The sequence below is a fragment of the Scyliorhinus canicula genome, chromosome 27, assembly GCF_902713615.1.
Source record: "Scyliorhinus canicula chromosome 27, sScyCan1.1, whole genome shotgun sequence".
Lineage (NCBI taxonomy): Eukaryota > Metazoa > Chordata > Chondrichthyes > Carcharhiniformes > Scyliorhinidae > Scyliorhinus > Scyliorhinus canicula.
Genome location: NC_052172.1, coordinates 14,940,106 through 14,960,114, shown reverse-complemented (window position 1 = coordinate 14,960,114; position 20,009 = coordinate 14,940,106). Strand labels below are relative to the sequence as shown.

At 52.1% G+C, this 20,009-nt stretch overlaps 1 protein-coding gene across 1 annotated transcript in view; it reads right to left on the bottom strand.

Moving 5' to 3' along the window:
* The window catches only part of rab4b (RAB4B, member RAS oncogene family), a 49,234-nt gene extending 47,994 nt beyond the window's left edge, over nt 1-1,240 (bottom strand). The window contains exon 1 of the mRNA XM_038786261.1: nt 813-1,240. Coding sequence (XP_038642189.1) covers nt 813-828 — 16 coding nt within the window. The 5' untranslated portion in view covers nt 829-1,240. The remainder of the gene's footprint in view (nt 1-812) is intronic.
* Between the last annotated feature and the right edge of the window lie 18,769 nt (nt 1,241-20,009).

Sequence of the window (20,009 nt, the reverse complement as noted above, 5' to 3'; positions counted from 1 at the left end):
GGGCCACTCGTGCGGCCCACTCACTGGCCTAGGTTGCCCATCACTGCTCTATAGAAGCCAATAAACATTCACTTTCATTGTGGGAACCATTTGGAAATAGCTTTTGATGTGATTATACAAATATTGCATGTATTAAAAACACCCCTTAAAAACATTTAGGAAGAGAATTTTCGAGCTTAGGACACGAGGGTGGGGGGGGGGGGGGGGGGAGGGGGGGGAGGGAGGGAGGGAGAGAGAGAGAGAGATAGGATAACGTCATGGGTGGCAGAGTGGGTTTGATTCCCGGCTGGGTCACTGTCTGTGCGGAGTCTGCACATCCTCCCCGTGTCTGCGTGGGTTTCCTCCAGGTGTTCTGGTTTCCTCCCACAGTCCAAAGATGTGCAGGTTAGGTGGGGTTATGGGGTGAGGGTCTGACCTCAGGTTGGGACAGACTGGATGGGCCGAATGGCCTCCCCCTGCACTGTGGGGATTGGATGGTCAGGGTAGGGGCCACACAGGGTGATGGGGAGGTCTCAGTCAGCAGCTTCCCCGGGGGAACAGGCTCCAACCAGCCCGGGGTGGGGGGGTGGGAGGTGATGCTCACCTTGACACCGGGGGGGGGGGGGGGCAGGTTTCGAGGTGCGGGCCGCCCGGGCCTGTGAACCGGGGTGGGGGGGGGGGCGATCTGACAGGCCTGGGGCCGATTTGCGGACCGCCCGGGCCTGTGAACTGGGGGGGGGGGGGGGGGGGGTCTGACAGGCCCGGGGCCGGCCCCCAGTGTGACCGGCGGCAGTCCGGCCCGGGACCGGCGGCTCTGCCCTCCCTTCACTCACCGTAGGTCTCGGACATGTTGCTGGGGGGAAGACCGGGGTGCGGCGCTGTCCCAGGCTGGCAGCCGATATGTCGGGGGGGGTGTCGCCCTGTGTCCCGAGCTGGGTGCCGGCGAATCCCTCGGCCGCTCGAACAATATGGCGGAGACCGCGTCCGCTTTCCCCCCCTCACTCAACGTGCTGCGTCATCGCGTCGGCCTCTAGCAAACGTCATGCCGCAATCGCGCTGTCGAGGATGAGCGGTGCAGAGCTGCGTCAGGTCTATCCACACTTGCCCTGCGTCATGACGTAACACGTACTCCTCTCAGATCTCTCGCCACTTGCTCTGCGTCATGACGTAACATGCACTCCCCTCAGATTTCTCGATGTGGCGATGCCGGCGTTGGACTGGGGTGAGCACAGTAAGAAGTCCTATAACACCAGGTTAAAGTCCAACAGGTTTGTTTCGAACACAGTGTTTGAAACAAACCTGTTGGACTTTAACCTGGTGTTGTAAGACTTCTTACTGTACTCAAATCTCTTGCCACTTGCCCTGCGTCATGACGTAACACGCACTCCCTCAGATCTCTCCCCACTTGCCCTGCGTCATGACGTAACACGCACTCCCCTCAGATCTCCCCCCAACTTGCCCTGCGTCATGACGTGCACGCACTCCCCCCTTGTGAGGAGAGGAGAGCTGCGACATGACGTAACACGCACTCGCCCTTGTGAGGAGAGGAGAGCTGCGTCATGACGTAACACGCTTTCCCCTCAGATCCCCTCCCACTTGCCCTGCATCATGACGTGCACGCACTCCCCCCTTGTGAGGAGAGGAGAGCTGCGTCATGACGTAACACGCACTCGCCCTTGTGAGGAGAGGAGAGCTGCGTCATGACGTAACACGCTTTCCCCTCAGATCCCCTCCCAATTGTCCTGCGTCATGACGTAACACGCACTGTCCCCCGGGCCTGCGAAACAACTTTGTACCTGCAAACCGAGCAGACCGTGCCCACCACACCAGCAGAATGACGGGAGGGAGAAAGACGCCAATTAGCAGCCAGCCGGAGGGAGAGGGCCCGACCAGCCGCACAGAAAGCCCCCCCCCAGCAGGGGAGGAGTGGAATAGAGTTTTTGAAATGGTGGTGAGGGATTTCTCAGAGGAGGTAAAGGCCGAAATAGAGGCCATGGTGAACAGCAAAATGGCCGAAGCTCTGGCTCCCCTGCAGTTGGTCCTGGACGGAGGACAAAAGCGACTGGAGGAAGGAAAAAAGCGACTGGAGGAGCTGCAGAAGGTGGCGGCGGAGCGGAGCCAGCAGGTCGGCGTCCTGGAAAGGAAGGTGGCCGGGCTGGCCGTGACACAGGCCCAGCTGGAGGCCCAGGTGGAGGACCAAGAGCATCGGTCGCGGCAGCAGAACCTGCGAATTGTGGGCCTGCCGGAGGGGATCGAAGGTCGGGACCCCACCAAGTACGTGGCCCAAATGCTGGGCAGCCTGGTGGGGAGGGAGAGTTTCCCTAACCCACCAGAAATCGACACAGCGCACCGATCGTACCGGCCAAAGCCCAAAGCCGGGAACCAGCCAAGGGCGATCATTGCGAAAATGCACCGGTACCAAGACCTGGAGAGAATCCTGATCTGGGCCAGGCAGTCCAACAACTGCAGCTGGGAAGGCAACAAGATCCGGATATACCAGGACATTGGGGCTCACCTGGTCAAGCGCCGGGCCAAATTCAACACTGCAAAAGCCGCTCTGTACAAGAACGGCGCAAGGTGCGAAATGCTGTACCCAGCCACCCTCTGGGTCACATACCAAGGCAGAGATCACTTCTTCAAGGTCCCTGCAGAGGCAGACAAGTTCGTCGCAGAGCACAGCTGGAAAAGCGGCGGCAAGGGCAGCGATGAGACGCCTGCAGAACGTGACTAACAACGCATGGTTGTGACCCCCGAAAAAAGAGCTCCCCCCCCCCCCCCCCCCCCTCTACATCCCAGTGTCTGCATAGGTTTTCTCCGGGTGCTCCGGTTTCCTCCCACAAGTCCCGAAAGACATACGGTTAGGTAATTTTGACATTTTGAATTCTCCCTCTGTGTACCCGAACAGGCGCCGGAATGTGGCGTCTCGGGGCTTTTCGTAGTGATGTTGTTGCAGTGTTAATGTAAGCCTACTTGTGTCAATAAAGATTATTTAAAAAAATTATTCTAGCCTGGACAGCCAACACCAAACCATTGCCACAGCGGCCGTTTCTATGTGGGAGAGCGTGGCCTCGTTTTGGAAGATGAAAGCACTGAAAGAGGGAAGGAGTAGCTGACTGCAGATAAGCACAGGGTAGGATGGGGGAAAGAATGAGTAGGGAGCCCATAAAATGGGAGGAAGTATAACACCTCTCTGGAGGGGGGCCACTACACTAGCGGGGTAGCCAACACCGGGATTCATGAGGAGGAAAGAAGTCGCAGCTCATCCCCAGCAAGGGAGAAGGCGCCTGGGGGGGGGGGGGGGGGGGGGTAAGCTGGAAAAGAAATAGGGGGGGGGGGTAAGCTGGAAAAGAAATAGGGGGGGGGTAAGCTGGAAAAGAAATAGGGGGAGGGGGATCGGGCTATGGAAAGGGGGAGGGGGTGCACCGTAGGGGTGGAAAGATGGAGGATGTAAGACTGGCTGGAAAACATACAGCCCAACAATCAACTATACAGTCTGTACAGATTTTTTCCTTATTTCGCCCTCCCTACCCCTGGGATGAACAGCTCCTCAAACACAAACATCCCCCACCTTTTCTCAAACCTCCCAGCGGAGCCCCTTAACTCATACTTTATCTTCTCATTTTAAAATAAATTTAGAGTGCCCAATTTATTTTCTTCCAATTGGGGGGGGGGGGGGGCGTGATTTAGCGTGGCCAATCCCCCTACCCTGCAAAACTTTTGGGTTGTGGGGGCGAAACCCACGCAAACACGGGGAGAATGTGCAAACTCCACACGGACAGTGACCCAGAGCCGGGATCGAACCTGGGACCTCGGCGCCGTGAGGCAGCAGTGCTAACCACTGTGCTACCCTACTTTATCTTCTCAAAACGCAGGAAGTCGTACAGGTCACCCAACCCAAGCCGCTACCCCCGGTGGCGATGCCGACCGCCGGTCCAGCAAAATTCGTCGCCGTGCAATCAGAGAGGCGAAGGCCAAGACATCGGCCTTCCTCCTCTCCATGAGCTCTGGTTTCTCACCCGCTCGCCTCTCTGCTCCCCCAGCCTCTTATATATATCCCCAATTCTTCCCTCCCCTTCCACATCCGGAAGCAGCAGTCGCTCCAGCAGGATATCCCAGCAACCTAGGGAACCCCCTTCAGACCTTTTGCGCAAAGTCCCTAACCTGCAGATACCTGAACTCACTCCCCCTCGGCAGCTCTACCCTCTCCCTTAGCTCCTCCAGAATGGAGAACCCTTCCTCCAAATACAAATCCCTTACCTTGACTAGCCCTACTTCCCTCCATCTCCTGTATACCCCATCTATTCCCCCCCCCTCGGTTCAAACCCATGGTTCTCGCACAGCGGCATTAGCATCCCTTCCACCCTAAAATGCCTCCACAACTGATTCCATATCTTCACTGTGGACTGCACCCCTGGGCTCCCTGAATACCTACTCTGAGTCATTGGCAATGCTGCCGTCACCATAGCCCTCAAACTAGACCCCTTACAGGATTCCTCCTCCATCCTAACCCACTCTACCCCTTCCCACTACCGCCGCACCTTGTCCACATTCGTTGCTCAATAATAACGAAGCAAGTTCGCCAACGACAACCCCCCCTCCCTGCTGCCTCTGAAGCAGGGTCCTCCCCACCCTCGGCAGCTTCCCCGCCCCAAACAAAGTCCAAAATGACCATGTCCACTTTCCGAAAAAAGGCTTTTGGTATAAAGATCAGGAGAGCCTGAAAGATAAACAAGAACCTCGGCAGAATATTCATTTTCACCACTTAGACCCTCTCCGCCAAAGTTAAGTGCAGTGTATCCCACCTCCTTAAGATCCTCCTTGGCCTCCTCCATCAGCTTTGTTAAGTTCCACTTATGGAGCCCCGTCCATTCCCTCTCTACATGAATCCCCAAATATCTCAACCCAACCCTTGGTACCATAAATGGCATCCCCCCTAAATTAGCCCGCTGTGCCAGCTCATTCACTGGGAAAACCCTTGCTTTTCCCTGCATTCAGCTTGTACCCTGAGAACCCTCCAAACCTCCCCAACAGGCCCATAATCCTTCCCATACTCTCCAACGGATCCGAAACATACAGCAAGAGGTCATCGGCATAGAGCGACACCCGATGTTCCCTCATTATCCCCCGCCACTCTGCCGACTCCCTGAGAGCCATCGCCAACGGCTCTTTGGCCAGCGCAAACAGCAGCGGCGACGGCGGGCACCCCTGCCTCGTACCCCTGTGTATGTCAAAGCTTAGTGAGCTCATATCATTTGTCCTCAACAGGTAAGTATAGTTGATCCCACGGGAGCTGTGTTAACATGTACTAGATGCTGTGGTATGAAGAGGCAAGAGTTCAGCTCCTTTTTCACCAACACACCTTTAATGGTTCAAACTCACTCTGCACAGAACTCTACAGATCATCACAAGATCCAGAGTCCACCTGAAGCCCCTTTACATATCAGTGTCAATCATTGAACACTTAACATAAATGAGACAATCATTGAACACTTAACATAAATGAGACAGCTGGGGGACATATATCTCCCACCAGGATAGTCACCTGGAACGTTAAGGGTCTTAACAGCCCAGTGAAAAGATCCAGAGTCTTCACCCACCTGAGAAACGTGAAAGCCGACATAGTCTTCCTCCAAGAGACACATCTGAGAGAACAGGACCGACTGCAGGTAAGGAAGGGCTGGGTGGGTCAGACCTACCATGCCTGCTACGGGACGGGACCGGGGGGGGGGGGGGGGGGTAGCCATTTTGTTAAATAAGAGGACGAAGTTCAAGGTGACAAAGATGGTTCCGGACTCAAGAGGATGGTACGTCATGGTCTGCGGTGCCCAGTAATCCTGGTGAATGTGTACGCTCTCAACTGGAATATCACGGAGTTTGTAAAGAAGACTATGGCAGAAATCCCCCACATAGATACGCACCAACTGATCACGGGGGGGAAACTTTTAACTGCGTACAGGACCCGCGGACAGACAGATCGAACCCCAAAACACGAAAGGCCTCCCAACATGGCGAAAGGACTCGGTCTTTATGGAGCAGATGGGGGCGGTTCACACACCCAGGGGAGAAGGAGTTCTCCTTCTCCCAAGTACATAACATCTATTGTCACGTCTTTGACGTGGGAAAATCGGTGCTTCCAGAGCTGGTGATGGCGGAGTACTCCGCGATAGTAATCTCCGAACACGCTCCCCACTATATGGATGTGAGGTTAGAGATGGGCTGTGTCCAATGCCCCCCCCCCATGGAGGTTGGGCACAGCCCTAATGGCTGATAAGGCTTTTTGCGAGAAAATATCAAAAGGCCATAGACTTATATTACTCATAACCAGAATGGGGAGGTCTCGCCCTCTACGTACTGGGAGGTGCCGAAGGCTGTGTTCAGGGGAAAAATTATCGCTTTTAAAGCACGAAGGGAAGAGAGGGCGGCCAGGCAACAGCTAGTTGACTCCACACCAGAGGTTGAGCGGCGATACTCCGATCTTATTGAAACTTACAGGATACTGCGAGGCCTGGATAGAGTGGACGTGGAGACAATGTTTCCATCCGGAGCACTCGGAGGAAACCAGCTGGTTTAGCACAGTGGGCTAAACCGCTGGCTTGTAATGCAGGACAATGCCAGCAGCGTCGGTTCAATTCCCGTACCGGCCTCCCCGATCAGGCGCCGGAATGTGGCGACTAGGGGCTTTTCACATTAACTTAATTTGAAGCCTACTTGTGATAATACCTCAGACTGAAGGGCCGATCCTTTAAAACAGAGATGAGGAGGAATTTCTTCAGCCAGAGGCTGGTGAATCGTCCTGATTTTAAAATGTTCATCCTATTTTTGAAATCCTACCCATCACGGCCCCCCCCATCTCTGTAATCTCTTCCAGCCCCAACAATCCTCGAGACCGCTGTGCTCCGATAATTCTGGCCTCTTGAACATCCCTCGTTTCCTCCCCCCCCCCCCCCCCCCCCTACTGCCGCTTTTCCTCCTCTTCACCTCCTTCCTTTTAAAATGTTGCCTAAAACTCACCTCCTTGGCCAAACGTCTGCCCATTTGCCCCTTTATCACCTCATGTGACTGGATGTGAAAGCTTGGTTTATGGTGCTCCTCTATGGCAACTTGCGCCATTTGATTGTGTTAAAGATGCCAAATGCAAGTAGCTGATGTGCCTGTTGGCATCATCTGCCTTTGCCTGTATCAGTCAGACCAACAGAGGGCAGACGATGACTGCAAGCAGACTCCTAACACCTCCCCCTCCACTCCCCCATGATCCCTTGAAATGCCCTTGCTGACCTGAAGGTGTCACTGAATGCCTAATCTCTAAAAAGCTTTAATAACTCCCTCCTCGTATAATTTGTAATCTTTTCAATTTTCGCTCCATGTCCTGAAAGTTCTGATGCCTGCTGGGGTACAGTACCCCACCCAAAGTATGCGTGAGTCTGCAGAACTAATGCTGAGCTGAATATCTAACCCTGGTGTGCATCACAGACAATTTCAATCCTATTCCGAGCAGTGCAAAGAGATTGATCTCGCTGGACAAGAAAGAACTTGCATTTGCGTAGCGCCTTTCACAACCTCAGCATGTTCCAAAGCACTTCCCGGCTATTGAGGTGCTTTGTGGAGTGTCGTCTCTGCAGCATTGTTAAAACCACCTAATTCCACCTCCGTAACATTGCCCAATTTCGGGCAGCACTGTGGCGCAGTGGGTTAGCCCTGTGGCCTCACGGCGCCGAGGTCCCAGGTTCGATCCCGGCTCTGGGTCACTGTCCGTGTGGAGTTTGCACATTCTCCCCGTGTCTGCGTGGGTTTCGCCCCCACAACCCAAAAATGTGCAGAGTAGGTGGATTGGCCAGGCTAAATTGCCCCTTAATTGGAAAAAATGAATTGGGTACTCTAAATTTATATTTAAAAAAACATTGCCCAACAGCTTCAGCTGTTCAAATCTTCGTGCAAGCCTTCAATACCTCCAGACTTGATCACTCTGGTCTCCCACATTCCACCCTCTGTGAACTTGGGGTCACCCAAACCTCTGCTGGCCCTGCTCTAGCCCCGCGCCAAGTCCCACTCACCCATTGCCCCCTGTGCTTGCTGAATTAAAATGGCCCCCGGTCAAGCAACGTCGCCATTTTAAAATTCGCATCTTCGTTTCCAAACCCCTCCGTTGGCCTCCCTCCTCCCCGATCTCTGTAATCTCCTCCAGTCCCACGGCCCTCCGAGGTCATCTCAGTGCCTCCCCTAATTCTGGCCTCTTCAGCATCCCCTGATTTTAATCGCTGCGCCATTGGCCGTCGTCCTTCGGCTGCCTGGGCCCTGTGCTCTGGAATTCCCTCCCGACGCCGCTCCGACTCTCTCTCATAGAATCATGGAATCCCTACAGTGCAGAAGGAGGCCATTTGACCCATCAACCTTTGTTAAAACACCCTAGTGAAGCCTAGGCCTTCACCCTAGCCCTGTAACCCAGTAACCCCACCTAACCTTTTGGACACTAAGGGTCAATTTATCATGGTCAATCCAGCTAGCCTGCCCATCTTTGCGCCCGGGATGAAACCCACACAGACACGGGAGAGAAGGTGCAAACTCCACACAGCCAGTCGCCCAAGGCAGGAATTGAACCCGGGTCCCTGGAGCTGTGAGGCAGAAGTGCTAACCACTGTGCCACCATACCGCCCTTCAAGGTGCTCTGGAAAACCTGCCTCTTTGGCCAAGCCTTTTGCCATCTGCCCTGATGTATCATAATGTGGGTTGGTTTTAGGGCAGCACGGTGGCGCAGTGGGTTAGCACTGCTGCCTCACGGCGCCGAGGACCCGGGTTCAAACCCGGCTCCGGGTCACTGTCCGTGTGACGTTTGCACATTCTCCCCGTGTCTGTGTGGGCCTCACCCCCACAACCCAAAAAGATGTGCAGGCGAGGTGGATTGGCCATGCTAAATTGCCCCTTAATCGGAAAAAAAATAATTGGTTACTCTAAATTTTTTTAAAAATAAAGAAAAAAAAAAGGGTCGGTTTTAACTCTTGCTTTACAGCACTCCTGTGAGAGAACCTTTTTATTGTAATGAAGATGATTTATTCGCTGCTTCCCATTGCGGTCTCCTCTACATTGGGGAGACTAAACACAGACTGGGTGACGGCTTTGCGGAACACCTTCGTTCCGTCCGCAAGCGTGACCTCCGATCTTCCTGCCGCTTGCCATTTTCACTCCGTATCTTCTTCTGGTGCCCACATGTCTGTCCTTGGCCCCACTGAAGCATTGGGCACATTGTAGCCCTCAGGGACTCAACATTGAGTTTGGCAATGTTAGATTGTGGCCTTTCTTCTCTACCTTAAACCCTCTCTCCCTCCCACACCAGGCCATCTTTTAGTCTTAAATTTGCTACTTTTTGTCACAATCTCTCATAGCCACACTTTGAAATCGAAGACATCCTCCCTCTCCAGTTCTGATGAAGAGCCAAAGGGACTCTAAACGTTTTCTCTCCTTACCAGATGCTGCCGGACCTGTTTTGAAATGTTTCCGCCGTCCCCTGTTCTTGCTTCATATCCCAGCATCCGCAGTATTTCTCCTCATTCTTGCTTCATAAGTTGCTGTTGACTGTACGAAATGCAAGAGGTAAGCTCTGGAATTCTCACGAAACCTCCCCAACCCTGAGTTTAAGAGCCGCGGGGTTATGCTGCAACTGTACAGGACCCTGGTGAGACCACATTTGGAGTATTGTGTGCAGTTCTGGTCACCTCACTATAGGAAGGATGTGGAAGCATTGGAAAGGATGCAAAGGAGATTTACCAGGATGCTGCCTGGATTGGAGGGTGGGTCTTATGAGGAAAGGCTGAGGGAGCTAGGGCTTTTCACATTGTAGCGAAGGAGGATGAGAGGCGACTTAATAGAGGTTTATAAGATGATGAGGGGGACAGATAGAGTGGATGTTCAGAGACTATTTCCTCGGGTGGATGTAGCTGTTACAAGGGGGCATAACTATAAGATTCAGGGTGGGAGATATAGGAGGGATGTCCGAGGTGGGTTCTTTACTCAGAGAGTGGTCAGGGTGTGGAATGGAGTGCCTGCTGTGATAGTGGAGTCGGACACTTTAGGAACTTTCAAGCGGTTATTGGATAGGCACATGGAGCACACCAGAATGACAGGGAGTGGGATAGCTTGATCTTGGTTTCGGACAATGCTCGGCACAACATCGAGGGCCGAAGGGCCTGTTCTGTGCTGTCCTGTTCTATGTTCTAACCCGCCTTTAACCCACTCTTAACTTCAGCCTCAGAGCTACGGCCAGCTTTCTTAATACCTCCTTACGTGTCGAACTTTGATAGTGCTCATTGAAGCACCTTGAGATGTTTTATCTTGTTGAAGTTGTATAAATCCAAATTCTAGTTGCAAGGCACTTGGGAGACTGTCTAAGGGGTGGGGGGGGGGGGGGGGGGGGGGGGCGGAGTGTGAATGGGCAGGTTCTGCTTCGTAAACGATTAAAACAATGGGAGTTGAGGAGAATTTCCGATCACAACATTAACAGGTAAAAGATTGCCTCTAACTTCCTCCTCTCTGGTCCAGGGCCTCTTTGATGCCAGTCCCCAGTTGTGCAAGAGGTAAGGGCGAGATCAAAGTCTTGAGGGGGCCACGCTGCCTTAACTTGCTGGAGCTGGTCTGGATCCAACAGCCCCTCAGGCAAGCTGAGCATTGACTCTGCCGAGCAACTTGAGTAGGCATCCTGCACACATCGCAGACAATGACAAACCTCAAGACAGGGCTGGGGATTGTTAACAGAAGACACTGAGGTAATACCCCTCCCCTCTCCACACTGAGCCATACCACACTCTAATTACATCCCAGCAATACTGAGGAACTGATTCACTTGAAAGACAATAAACTTACTAGACAGGTAGCTTGTAAAACTTTGATTTGTCACTTCACACTGTGTGGTCCAGGTCCACAGTGGATTGACCTTGGAGTCTACAGACCAGATTACCAAGGTCACGGGGACCACGCCGACATTCATGGGCGTTCACAAATTAAACCTAAGGTTAGGTGTAGACTTTTAAAATTCTTTCGTGGGACGTGGGCCTTGAGAAGGTGTTGGTGAGGGGATGCACGGTGGCGCATAAGTTAGCACTGCTGCCTCACGAGGACCCGGGTTCGATCCCGGCCCCAAGTCACTGTCCGTGTGGAGTTTGCACATTCTCCCCGTGTTTGTGTGGGTCTCACCCCCCCCCCCCCCCCACAGCCCAAAGATGTGCAGGGTAGGTGGATTGGCCACGCTTAATTTCCCCCTTAATTGAAAAAACGAATTGGATACTTTAAATTTATTTTAATAACGTATTGGTGAGCTGCCTTCTTGACCCGCTGCAGTCCATGTGGTGTAGGCACACCCACAGTGCTGTTAGGGAGAGAGATTGCCATGCTAAATTGCCCTCAGTGTCCAACAAAAAAAGTTAGATAGGGTTACTAGGTTACGGGGATAGGACTTCGGTAGAGTGCTCATTCAGAGGGCCAGTGCAGACTCGATGGGCCGAATGGCCTCCTTCTACACTGTAAATTCTATGATTCTATGATATATAGTGGGTGGCTAGCAGGGGAATGTGCAGGGACGGTGTTGCCAAGTGCCTGCTGTCCTTGTCCTTCTGGATGGTAGAGGTCACGGGTTTGGAAGGAACCTTGGTGAGTTGCTGCAGTGCATCGTGTAGATGGTACACACGGCTGTCGCTGTGCGTCGGTGGTGGAGGAAGTGAATGTGGTGGATGGAGTGCCAATCAGGCAGGATGCTTTGCCCTGGTTAGTGTTGAGTTCCTTGAGTGATATCGACTGAATTTTGTGCTGGTTTCCTCTCCTGAATGTACAGACTCTTGCTCAAGTGTAATTCTAAAGGTGTTAGGTCTGCCGTACCTCCTAGGTACACGTTGTGTTATGTACTCTGGAATAACACAGGCTGCAACTCGATGCAGCTTTGACCAAAAGATACTCCAGACTTTGGAGTAAGTTCAATGTGATTTATTGAACCATTAGCACAGTCCTCTATGAGTTCAACTCTCCTGCTAATCTTGCTACAGTAACTCAGTCTAACTAACCAGTCTGCTCTAAGCCACGTGGTGGGTGTGATGCTTCTGATCTGCCCCTGTCCTATTCTCTAAGTGTCGCCTGTGGAAAGAGACAGAGCATGTGTGCCCTGTCCTTATATATGGGTTGTGTAATGCCCCCTTGTGGTAGTGTCACCTCTGGGTGTCTTGACTGCCCATTGGTCGTGTCCTATTCTATGTGTTCATTAGCTGTATATCTGCATGTCATGACGTCTCTGGTGCTCCCTCTAGTGGTTACTTAGGTGTAGTGAATTTACATTAACCCCTTGTGTATTTACAGGGATGCATATCACCACAGACCCCAAAACAATAACTTACATTTATATAACACCTATCATGTAATTAACGATCTCAAAATGCTTCAAAGGGGCATTCTCAGACACAAGGTTGACGCTAAGCCAAGGAAGGAGACAACTAATCAACAGCTTGGTCAAAGAGATGGATTCTAAGGTCGGCCATTTGAGGACAAGGAAGGGTTGCTCCTTGTTTTTTAATAAATTTACCCCAATTAAGGGGTAATTTAGCCTTTCCAATCCACCTAACCTACAGAGGACACAAAGGTTGGTGGAATTGCGGATAGCGATGAGGACTGTCAGAGCATACAGCAGGGTAGGGGCTGGTTTAGCTCACTCGGCTAAATCGTTGGCTTTTACAGCAGACCAAGCAGGCCAGCAGCACGGTTTGATTCCCGTACCAGCCTCCCCGGACAGGTGCCGGAATGTGACGACTAGGGGCTTTTCACAGTAACTTCATTGAAGCCTACTCGTGACAATAAGCGATTTTCATTTCATTTCATTTAGATCGTTTGGAGACTTGGGTGGAGAGATGGCAAATGTGAGGTAATGCATTTTGGAAGGTCTAATGCAGGTAGGGAATATACAGTGAATGGTAGAACCCTCAAGAGTACTGACAGTCAGAGAGATCTAGGTGTACAGGTCCACAGGTCACTGAAAGGGGCAACACAGGTGGAGAAGGTAGTCAAGAAGGCATACAGCATGCTTGCCTTCATTGGCCGGGGCATTGAGTATAAGAATTGGCAAATCTGCATATTAGAGTGAGACTCGTGCTCCTGAGATCTCCCCAAGGCGTGGGATCTAGCCCCCTCGCCTCGGAGACCCCGGGCGAGTGCCGTTCAGTGCTGGTCGCCACAAATGGGGATCAGACGGAACGGCACTCGTGGAGGTCTCGCAGGGGGTCGGAGGTGCCCTCTGGGCAGGGTGGCACCCTGGCACTACTGTGCCGCCTGGGCACTGCCAGGCTAACACTGCCGAGCTGGCATTCTTTTCACGGTGGGGTTCAGGCTGGGGGTGCCCTGCACGGGTGTGGGGAAGAGGTGAGGGGAGGGGCCTGGGGGTTCCCTTATATGTGAGTTGGGCATGGGGGGGGGGGGGGGGGGGGGGGGGGGGGGAGGGGGGGGGGGGGGTTGGGCATCGCAATCTCTCCCTGTACGAGGAGATCCGGCAGAGCAGAAAATGGGACTAAGCGCGGCCATGGCCTGTGACCCCCAATCTACCCGGATGGCGTTAGATAGCGAGGCATCTTCTTTTATAAATTTAGAGTACCCAATTCATTTTTTCCAATTAAGGGGCAATTTAGCCTGGCCAATCCACCTACCCTGCACATCTTTTGGGTTGTGGGTGCAAACCCCACGCAGACACGGGGAGAATGTGCAAACTCCACACGGACAGTGACCCGGAGCCGGGATCGAACCTGGGACCTCGGCGCGGTGAGGCAGCAGTGCTAACCCACTGCGCCACCGTGCTGCCCGTAGCGAGGCCTTTCTCAGCGTTCTGGATGCTGGGAAACACACGGCTAATTGGGCTATGGGGTAGATTGTGCCATTGGGGTAGATCACCCCCTAGGATTTTGTGGAACAGTCCGGAAGGTGACGATGAGACCAGTGACCCCGGGCGACCCCAGATCAGTGGTCATATGGCCTATACTCACTCCTCTGATTTCTTCAGGCTCCGTGGTCTTAAAATGGGACAAGCGAGCTGGAGAGGTCTCGGGAGGGAATTCCAGGACTTGGGAGCCTGGACTGCGGAAGGCCCGGCCGCCAATGGAATTGGAATTGGATGGTGGAGAAGACGCCTGAGTGGGAGGAATGGAGCGAGAGTTGTAGGGCTGAAGGAGGTTCCAGAGATAGAGAGGAGAAAGACCTTGAAGGGATTTGAAAACTGATCATCGGGCAGAGGAATGATGGGGACTCTGTACGACCAAGGAGAGGGTCAAGGGTGAATGGGAATCCAGTACCATCACGCCCAGATTTCTCTTCACGTCAGGCGACATCCTGACTTCGCCGTCCGCCACCATTCCTTCACTGTCGATGGGATCATCCCAGAATTCCCTACGGCAATGGGCGACAGGGGTTCAAGGCTGACCAGTGCCAACTCTGGGTAACGGGAGGTGGGTAATAAATGCTCACATTGCGTGAACGAGGTACGAGAGGTGGTACCTGAGCAGCCATACTTTGCCAATCTTGTCCCCATACACACACACACACACACACAAGCACACCTAGGAAACCTAACAGGTCGGCAGCAACACAGATGCATTCCAGGTGGGCTGGTTTGTAAACAAATTGTTCTTCCTGGCTAAATTACTGTTTTAAGAACATCGCTCAGATTGTATTTTCAAGTTGGTTATTTTCTGTCTGGGTATTTTTGTTGTTTTTCTTTCACAATTCATTCCCATTCCGTGAATAATCCGGAACGTTCCGGAAGTGGTTGTGGGGGAGTTGGGGGGGGGGGGGGGGGGGGCGATCCCCGTTCATGGTGTGGTGCTGAGTCACAAACTAGAACAAACACAACAATCTGCATTTATATAGCACCATCTAACACCGTTACAATGTCCCACAGTTCCTACGCTGGCACATACAGGGCAGGTTAATCTGTGCAGCGCAGTCCGGGAAGGATGGCAGGGCCTTGGAGAGAGGATTTGCTGGAATGGTGTCAGGAATGAGGAACTTTTAATCATAGAATTTACAGTGCAGAAGGAGGCCATTCGGCCCATCGAGTCTGCACCGGCTCCTGGAAAGAGCACCCTACCCAAGGTCAACACCTCCACCCTATCCCCATAACCCAGTAACCCCACCCAACACTAAGGGGCAATTTATCACGGCCAATCCACCTAACCTGCACATCTTTGGACTGTGGGAGGAAACCGGAGCATCCGGAGGAAACCCACGCAGACACAGGGAGGATGTGCAGACTCCGCACAGACAGTGACCCAAGCCGGAATGGAACCTGGGTCCCTGGAGCTGTGAAGCAATTGTGATATCCACAATGCTACCGTGCTGAACAGACATGGCTGAAAGGAAGTTTGACACCGTGTTCCAAGGTTTTGCGACAGTAATTCGGGAGGAGCTTTTCCCAGTGCGGGAAGGACACAGATTTAAGAATCGCAGAATTGTCACGGTGTAGAAGGAGGCCATTCGGCCCATCGTGTCCGCACCGGCCCTCCAAACGAGCATGGTGACATAGTGCCGTTCCCCTACCTTTTCCCCTGCACGTTGTTTCTATTCAAATAATCATCCAACTCCCATTAGGAAAGCCTCGATTGAACCTGCCTCCCTCACACCTCCAGGCTGCACATTCCAGACCCCAACCACTCGCTGGGTGAAGAGGTTTTTCCTCACATCGCATTTGCTTCTTTTGCAAATCACTTTAAATCTCTGCCCCTCTCGTTCTCCATCCTGTGACGAGCGGGATCAGTTTCTCCCCGTCTACTCTGTCCGGCCCCCTCCTGATTTTCAACATCTCGGCCTTTTCGCTCCGAGGAGAACAGTCCCAACCTCTCCGATCTATCCTCATCGCTGAAATTTCTCATCCCTGGAACTATAGCCATCTGGGATGGCCACTTACAATCAGGAACAGGGAAACTCGCAAAGCCTAGTGGGTAAAATGGACAAAGCAAGATTCAGGCAGGCTCAGAGCCTGAAATGTATATCTGCAAGCCAGGAGTCCAGACGGTGTCGAAACTCCGACCAATTAGCATTTTGATGGGCCGAGTAGCATTTGATGGCCCATCTTCACCAAAACAAAGGACTGGTCCTCGGGCGACCGGGACAGTCCCAGACATTTCGGCGCCACTCCCTGTACTAGGGAAGCGTAAGCAACGGGGTCAGTGACCGCTTGGGACACGCCCAGCCATCCAGGCACCCGCCCACTTATTGGTTCAAAATCGAACATAGTGAACAGGGATCACCCAATCAGTGGGGTCCAAACTGAAGGACCGCCCAAAAGAGCGCGAAAACCCCCAAGCATAAGAAGAGAGTTCGCCATGTGTTCGTCCTCTCTTGGACCTGGCGCCCCGGCCACGACCATCTCCAATCGCAGCACCACCAGAAGCAAGTCCAAGTTCATCGCTCGCTGCCAGACGGATGAGCCCAGCTGAGCAGCAGTTACTTCTCCAGACTCGATAGATCCAGAACTGAACAACGGCCCCTGTTCCTCTGACCTAAGCCGGGTGCCTGAAGTTAAGTACAGGTTGTCTTAGTCGATAGGTGTAGTTAACTAGTCGTGTTTATGTTGCACGACTAATTGTGTTTAAATAAAATACCCGTGACCTTGAACGGACTAACTGGTGTTTGGCTCCTTAATCGATATCCGGTTGAACCTTGTGGTGGTATCATTGATACCTGGCGACTCTGAGCATTAGAATACAGATAACATAGAAAGAAGGGCAAATTCACTGATTGCCATAGTTACAGCAGAGCCACATGTCTTCCCTGTAATGTGGCGCCCAGAACTGTGCACAATGTCCCAAATGGTTTGAGAAAAAAAAGCAGAAGCAACCCAAGGATAAATTTATCTGCTGTTATGAACCGGGGTGTGGGAGATCTTCTGGTGCAGTTGGTAGCCTGCTTGCCTCTGAGTCAGAATCTCCAGGCACAAGTCCCACTCCAGCACTTGATGACCAGGTTGGTTTTTAAAAAATATATATTTTATTACAAACACGTATCAAAACAGGTCACAGCGACTAAACACCCCGGGAAACATACTTCCCAACAATCAACTAGACAGATTTTTCCCCCTTTTTCACAAACCCTCCCCCCGCGACGAACAGCCCCTCAAACACGGTCACGAACATTCTTCACCTTTTCCCCAAACTCCCCTGCTGAGCCCCTTAACTCATACTTTATCTTCTCTAACCGCAGGAAGTCGTACAGGTCACCCAACCCAAGCCGCTACCCCCGGTGGCGATACCGACCGCCACTCCAGCCGTCGCCGTGCAATCAGAGAGGCGATGGCCAAGACATCGGCCTTCCTCCTCTCCATGAGCTCCGGCTTCTCTGAAACCCCAAATATCGCCACCAAAGTGTCCGGGTCCACTCCCTCCTCCACTATCCTGGCTAAGACTGCGAACACTCCCGCCCAGAATCTTCCCAATTTTTCACAACCCCAAAACATGTGCGCGTGATTCGCTGGCCCCCGCCCACTACCTCTCACACTCATCTGCTACCCCCCTGAAAGAACCCACTCATTCTCGCCCGAGTCATATGCACCCTGTGTACCACCTTAAACTGTATCAGGCTCATCCTTGCACAAGAGGAGGTCCCGTTTACCCTACGCAGTGCCTCACTCCATACACCCCAGTTAATCTCCCCTCCCAACTCCGCTTCCCATTTCTCCCTGATCTTCACCGCCCGCTCGCCTCCCTGCTCCCCCAGCCACTTGTATATGTCGATGACCAGGTTGTTGATGAGACTGTAAATCCTTCTCCTAACACACCTGACAGGCAGGTCGCCAGAGCAGGAGAATCTTCCGGGTCAGCCATACAGCAGAAGGCAGCAACGTACCATTGCAGTACCTTGCCAAGCATAACCAGGGACCAACGTGAATCAAATGGAAGTCCCTGGTTGCCATGAAGAGAGAGAGGGCTAGAGGGCGCTGCTGAACAGGGTGGTGGAACCAGATTCAATAGTAACTTTCAACATAGACTTGGATGAAGACTTGAGAACGGAAAACTCGTAGGCCTATGGGGGAAAAATACAGGAGGCGTGGGTCGAGTTGAATAACTCTTTTCAGGGTCTGGCACAAGGCTCATGGTCTCCTTCTGTGTTGTATGTTCCTACTATCTCAGTTGGGAGCTCAACAATTGGCTTTGGAAGGCAGCACGGTGGCGCAGTGGGTTAGCACTGCTGCCTCACGGCACCGAGGTCCCAGGTTCGATCCCGACTCTGGGTCACTGTCCGTGTGGAGTTTGCACATTCGCCCCGTGTCTGTGTGGGTTTCGCCCCCACAACCCAAAAATGTGCAGGGTAGGTGGATTGGCCACGCTAAATTGCCCCTTAATTGGAAAAATGAATTGGGTACTCTAAGTTTAAAAAAAACGCAAAAAATAAACAATTGGCTTTGGTGTCAGGATGAGCTTGTTACAATTCGAGGTAATACACAACACAGGAAAGAATGAGTAAATTCTTCACAGAGGTAGAAGATAAATGTGAGAGGAGCAAAGGAGGACTAGCTGACCATGTCCACGTGATCTGGTCATGTCAACGATTAGTGGGGTTTTGTATCTTGGTATTTAAAACATTAACAAAACGGGCGGCGTGATGGCGCAGTGGTTAGCACTGCTGTCGCCCTGAGCCGATGTCCCAGGTTCGATCCTGTCACTGTCCATGTAGAGTTTGCACATTCTCCCCATGTTTGTGTGGGTTTCGCCCCCACAACCCAAAGATGTGCAGGGTAGGTGGATTGGCCACGCTAAATTGCTCCTTAATTGGAACAATTAAAAAAAACATGAACAAAAATTGTGGAGGTGGAAATATTACTGGAACCTCTTGAGGCAATTTTGGGAGTGTCGGAAGTACCAGGAATAATAGGAGGGGGAGGAGCCGATGTGGTGACTTTTGCCCCATGGATCGCCCAGAGATGAATTTTATTAGAATGGAAGTCAGAAGATCCAGCAAAAGTATTGGTATAGTTGGGGGAAGTTGCTGAATGCCTTAAATTTGAGAAAATTAAGTTTGACCTTCGTGAGGGCATCACGGTGGTGCAGTGGTTAGCACTGCTGCCTCACGGCGCTGAGGGCCCGGTTCAATCCCGGCCCCGGGTCACTGTCCGTGTGGAGTTTGCACATTCTCCCCGTGTCTGTGTGGGTTTCACCCCCACAACCCAAAGATGTGCAGGGTAGGTGGATTGGCCACGCTAAATTGCCCCCTTAATTGGAAAAAATAATAATTAGGTACTCTAAATTTTTTTTAAAGTTTGCCGATTGGAGCTCAGAGGGGGGTATTCTGGACAAGATGGAAGTTATTCTTGTCTCTATTTACAGATCTGCTTGTTGCCAGCGAGTAAGAGGAGGTTGTATGTTTGTTGTTACGTATATATCCTGATTTGAATAAAAATATTTTTAAAAAATATTTTGTCTCTGAGTCTGAATCAAAAGGTTGTAGGTTCAAATCCCTTTCCAGGGGCTAGCGCACAAAGTCTAGGCCAACACTCACTGTTGGAGGTGCCAACCTTTTGAATGAGACAGTTTTGGTTTTTTTAAAATAATTTTTATTGAAATTTTTTACAGAAAATATAACAACAAACAATGAAAAGCAACAATAAAACACCATGATAACTGTAACACCCCCAAAACCGTATCAACACATGTATCTCACCCCCACCCCCCACCCACCCCAAACCCAGTAAACAACAAGAGAACTTAAAAATAAATTAAATTAAAATTAAATAAGCAAACATAGTCAATGTCCCCCCCCCCCCCCCCCCCCCTTCCCCTCCCCCCCCCCCCCCCCCCCGGGTTGCTGCTGCTGCTGACCCAGTACCCTATCGCTGAGCCAGAAAGTCGAGGAAAGGTTGCCACCGCCTAAAGAACCCTTGTACCGATCCTCTCAGGGAAAATTTGACCTTCCCCAGCTTGATAAATCCCGCCATGTCGTTGATCCAGGTCTCCACGCTTCGGGGGTCTTGCATCTTTCCACTGCAGCAAGATCCTCCGCCGGGCTACTAGGGACGCAAAGGCTAGAAC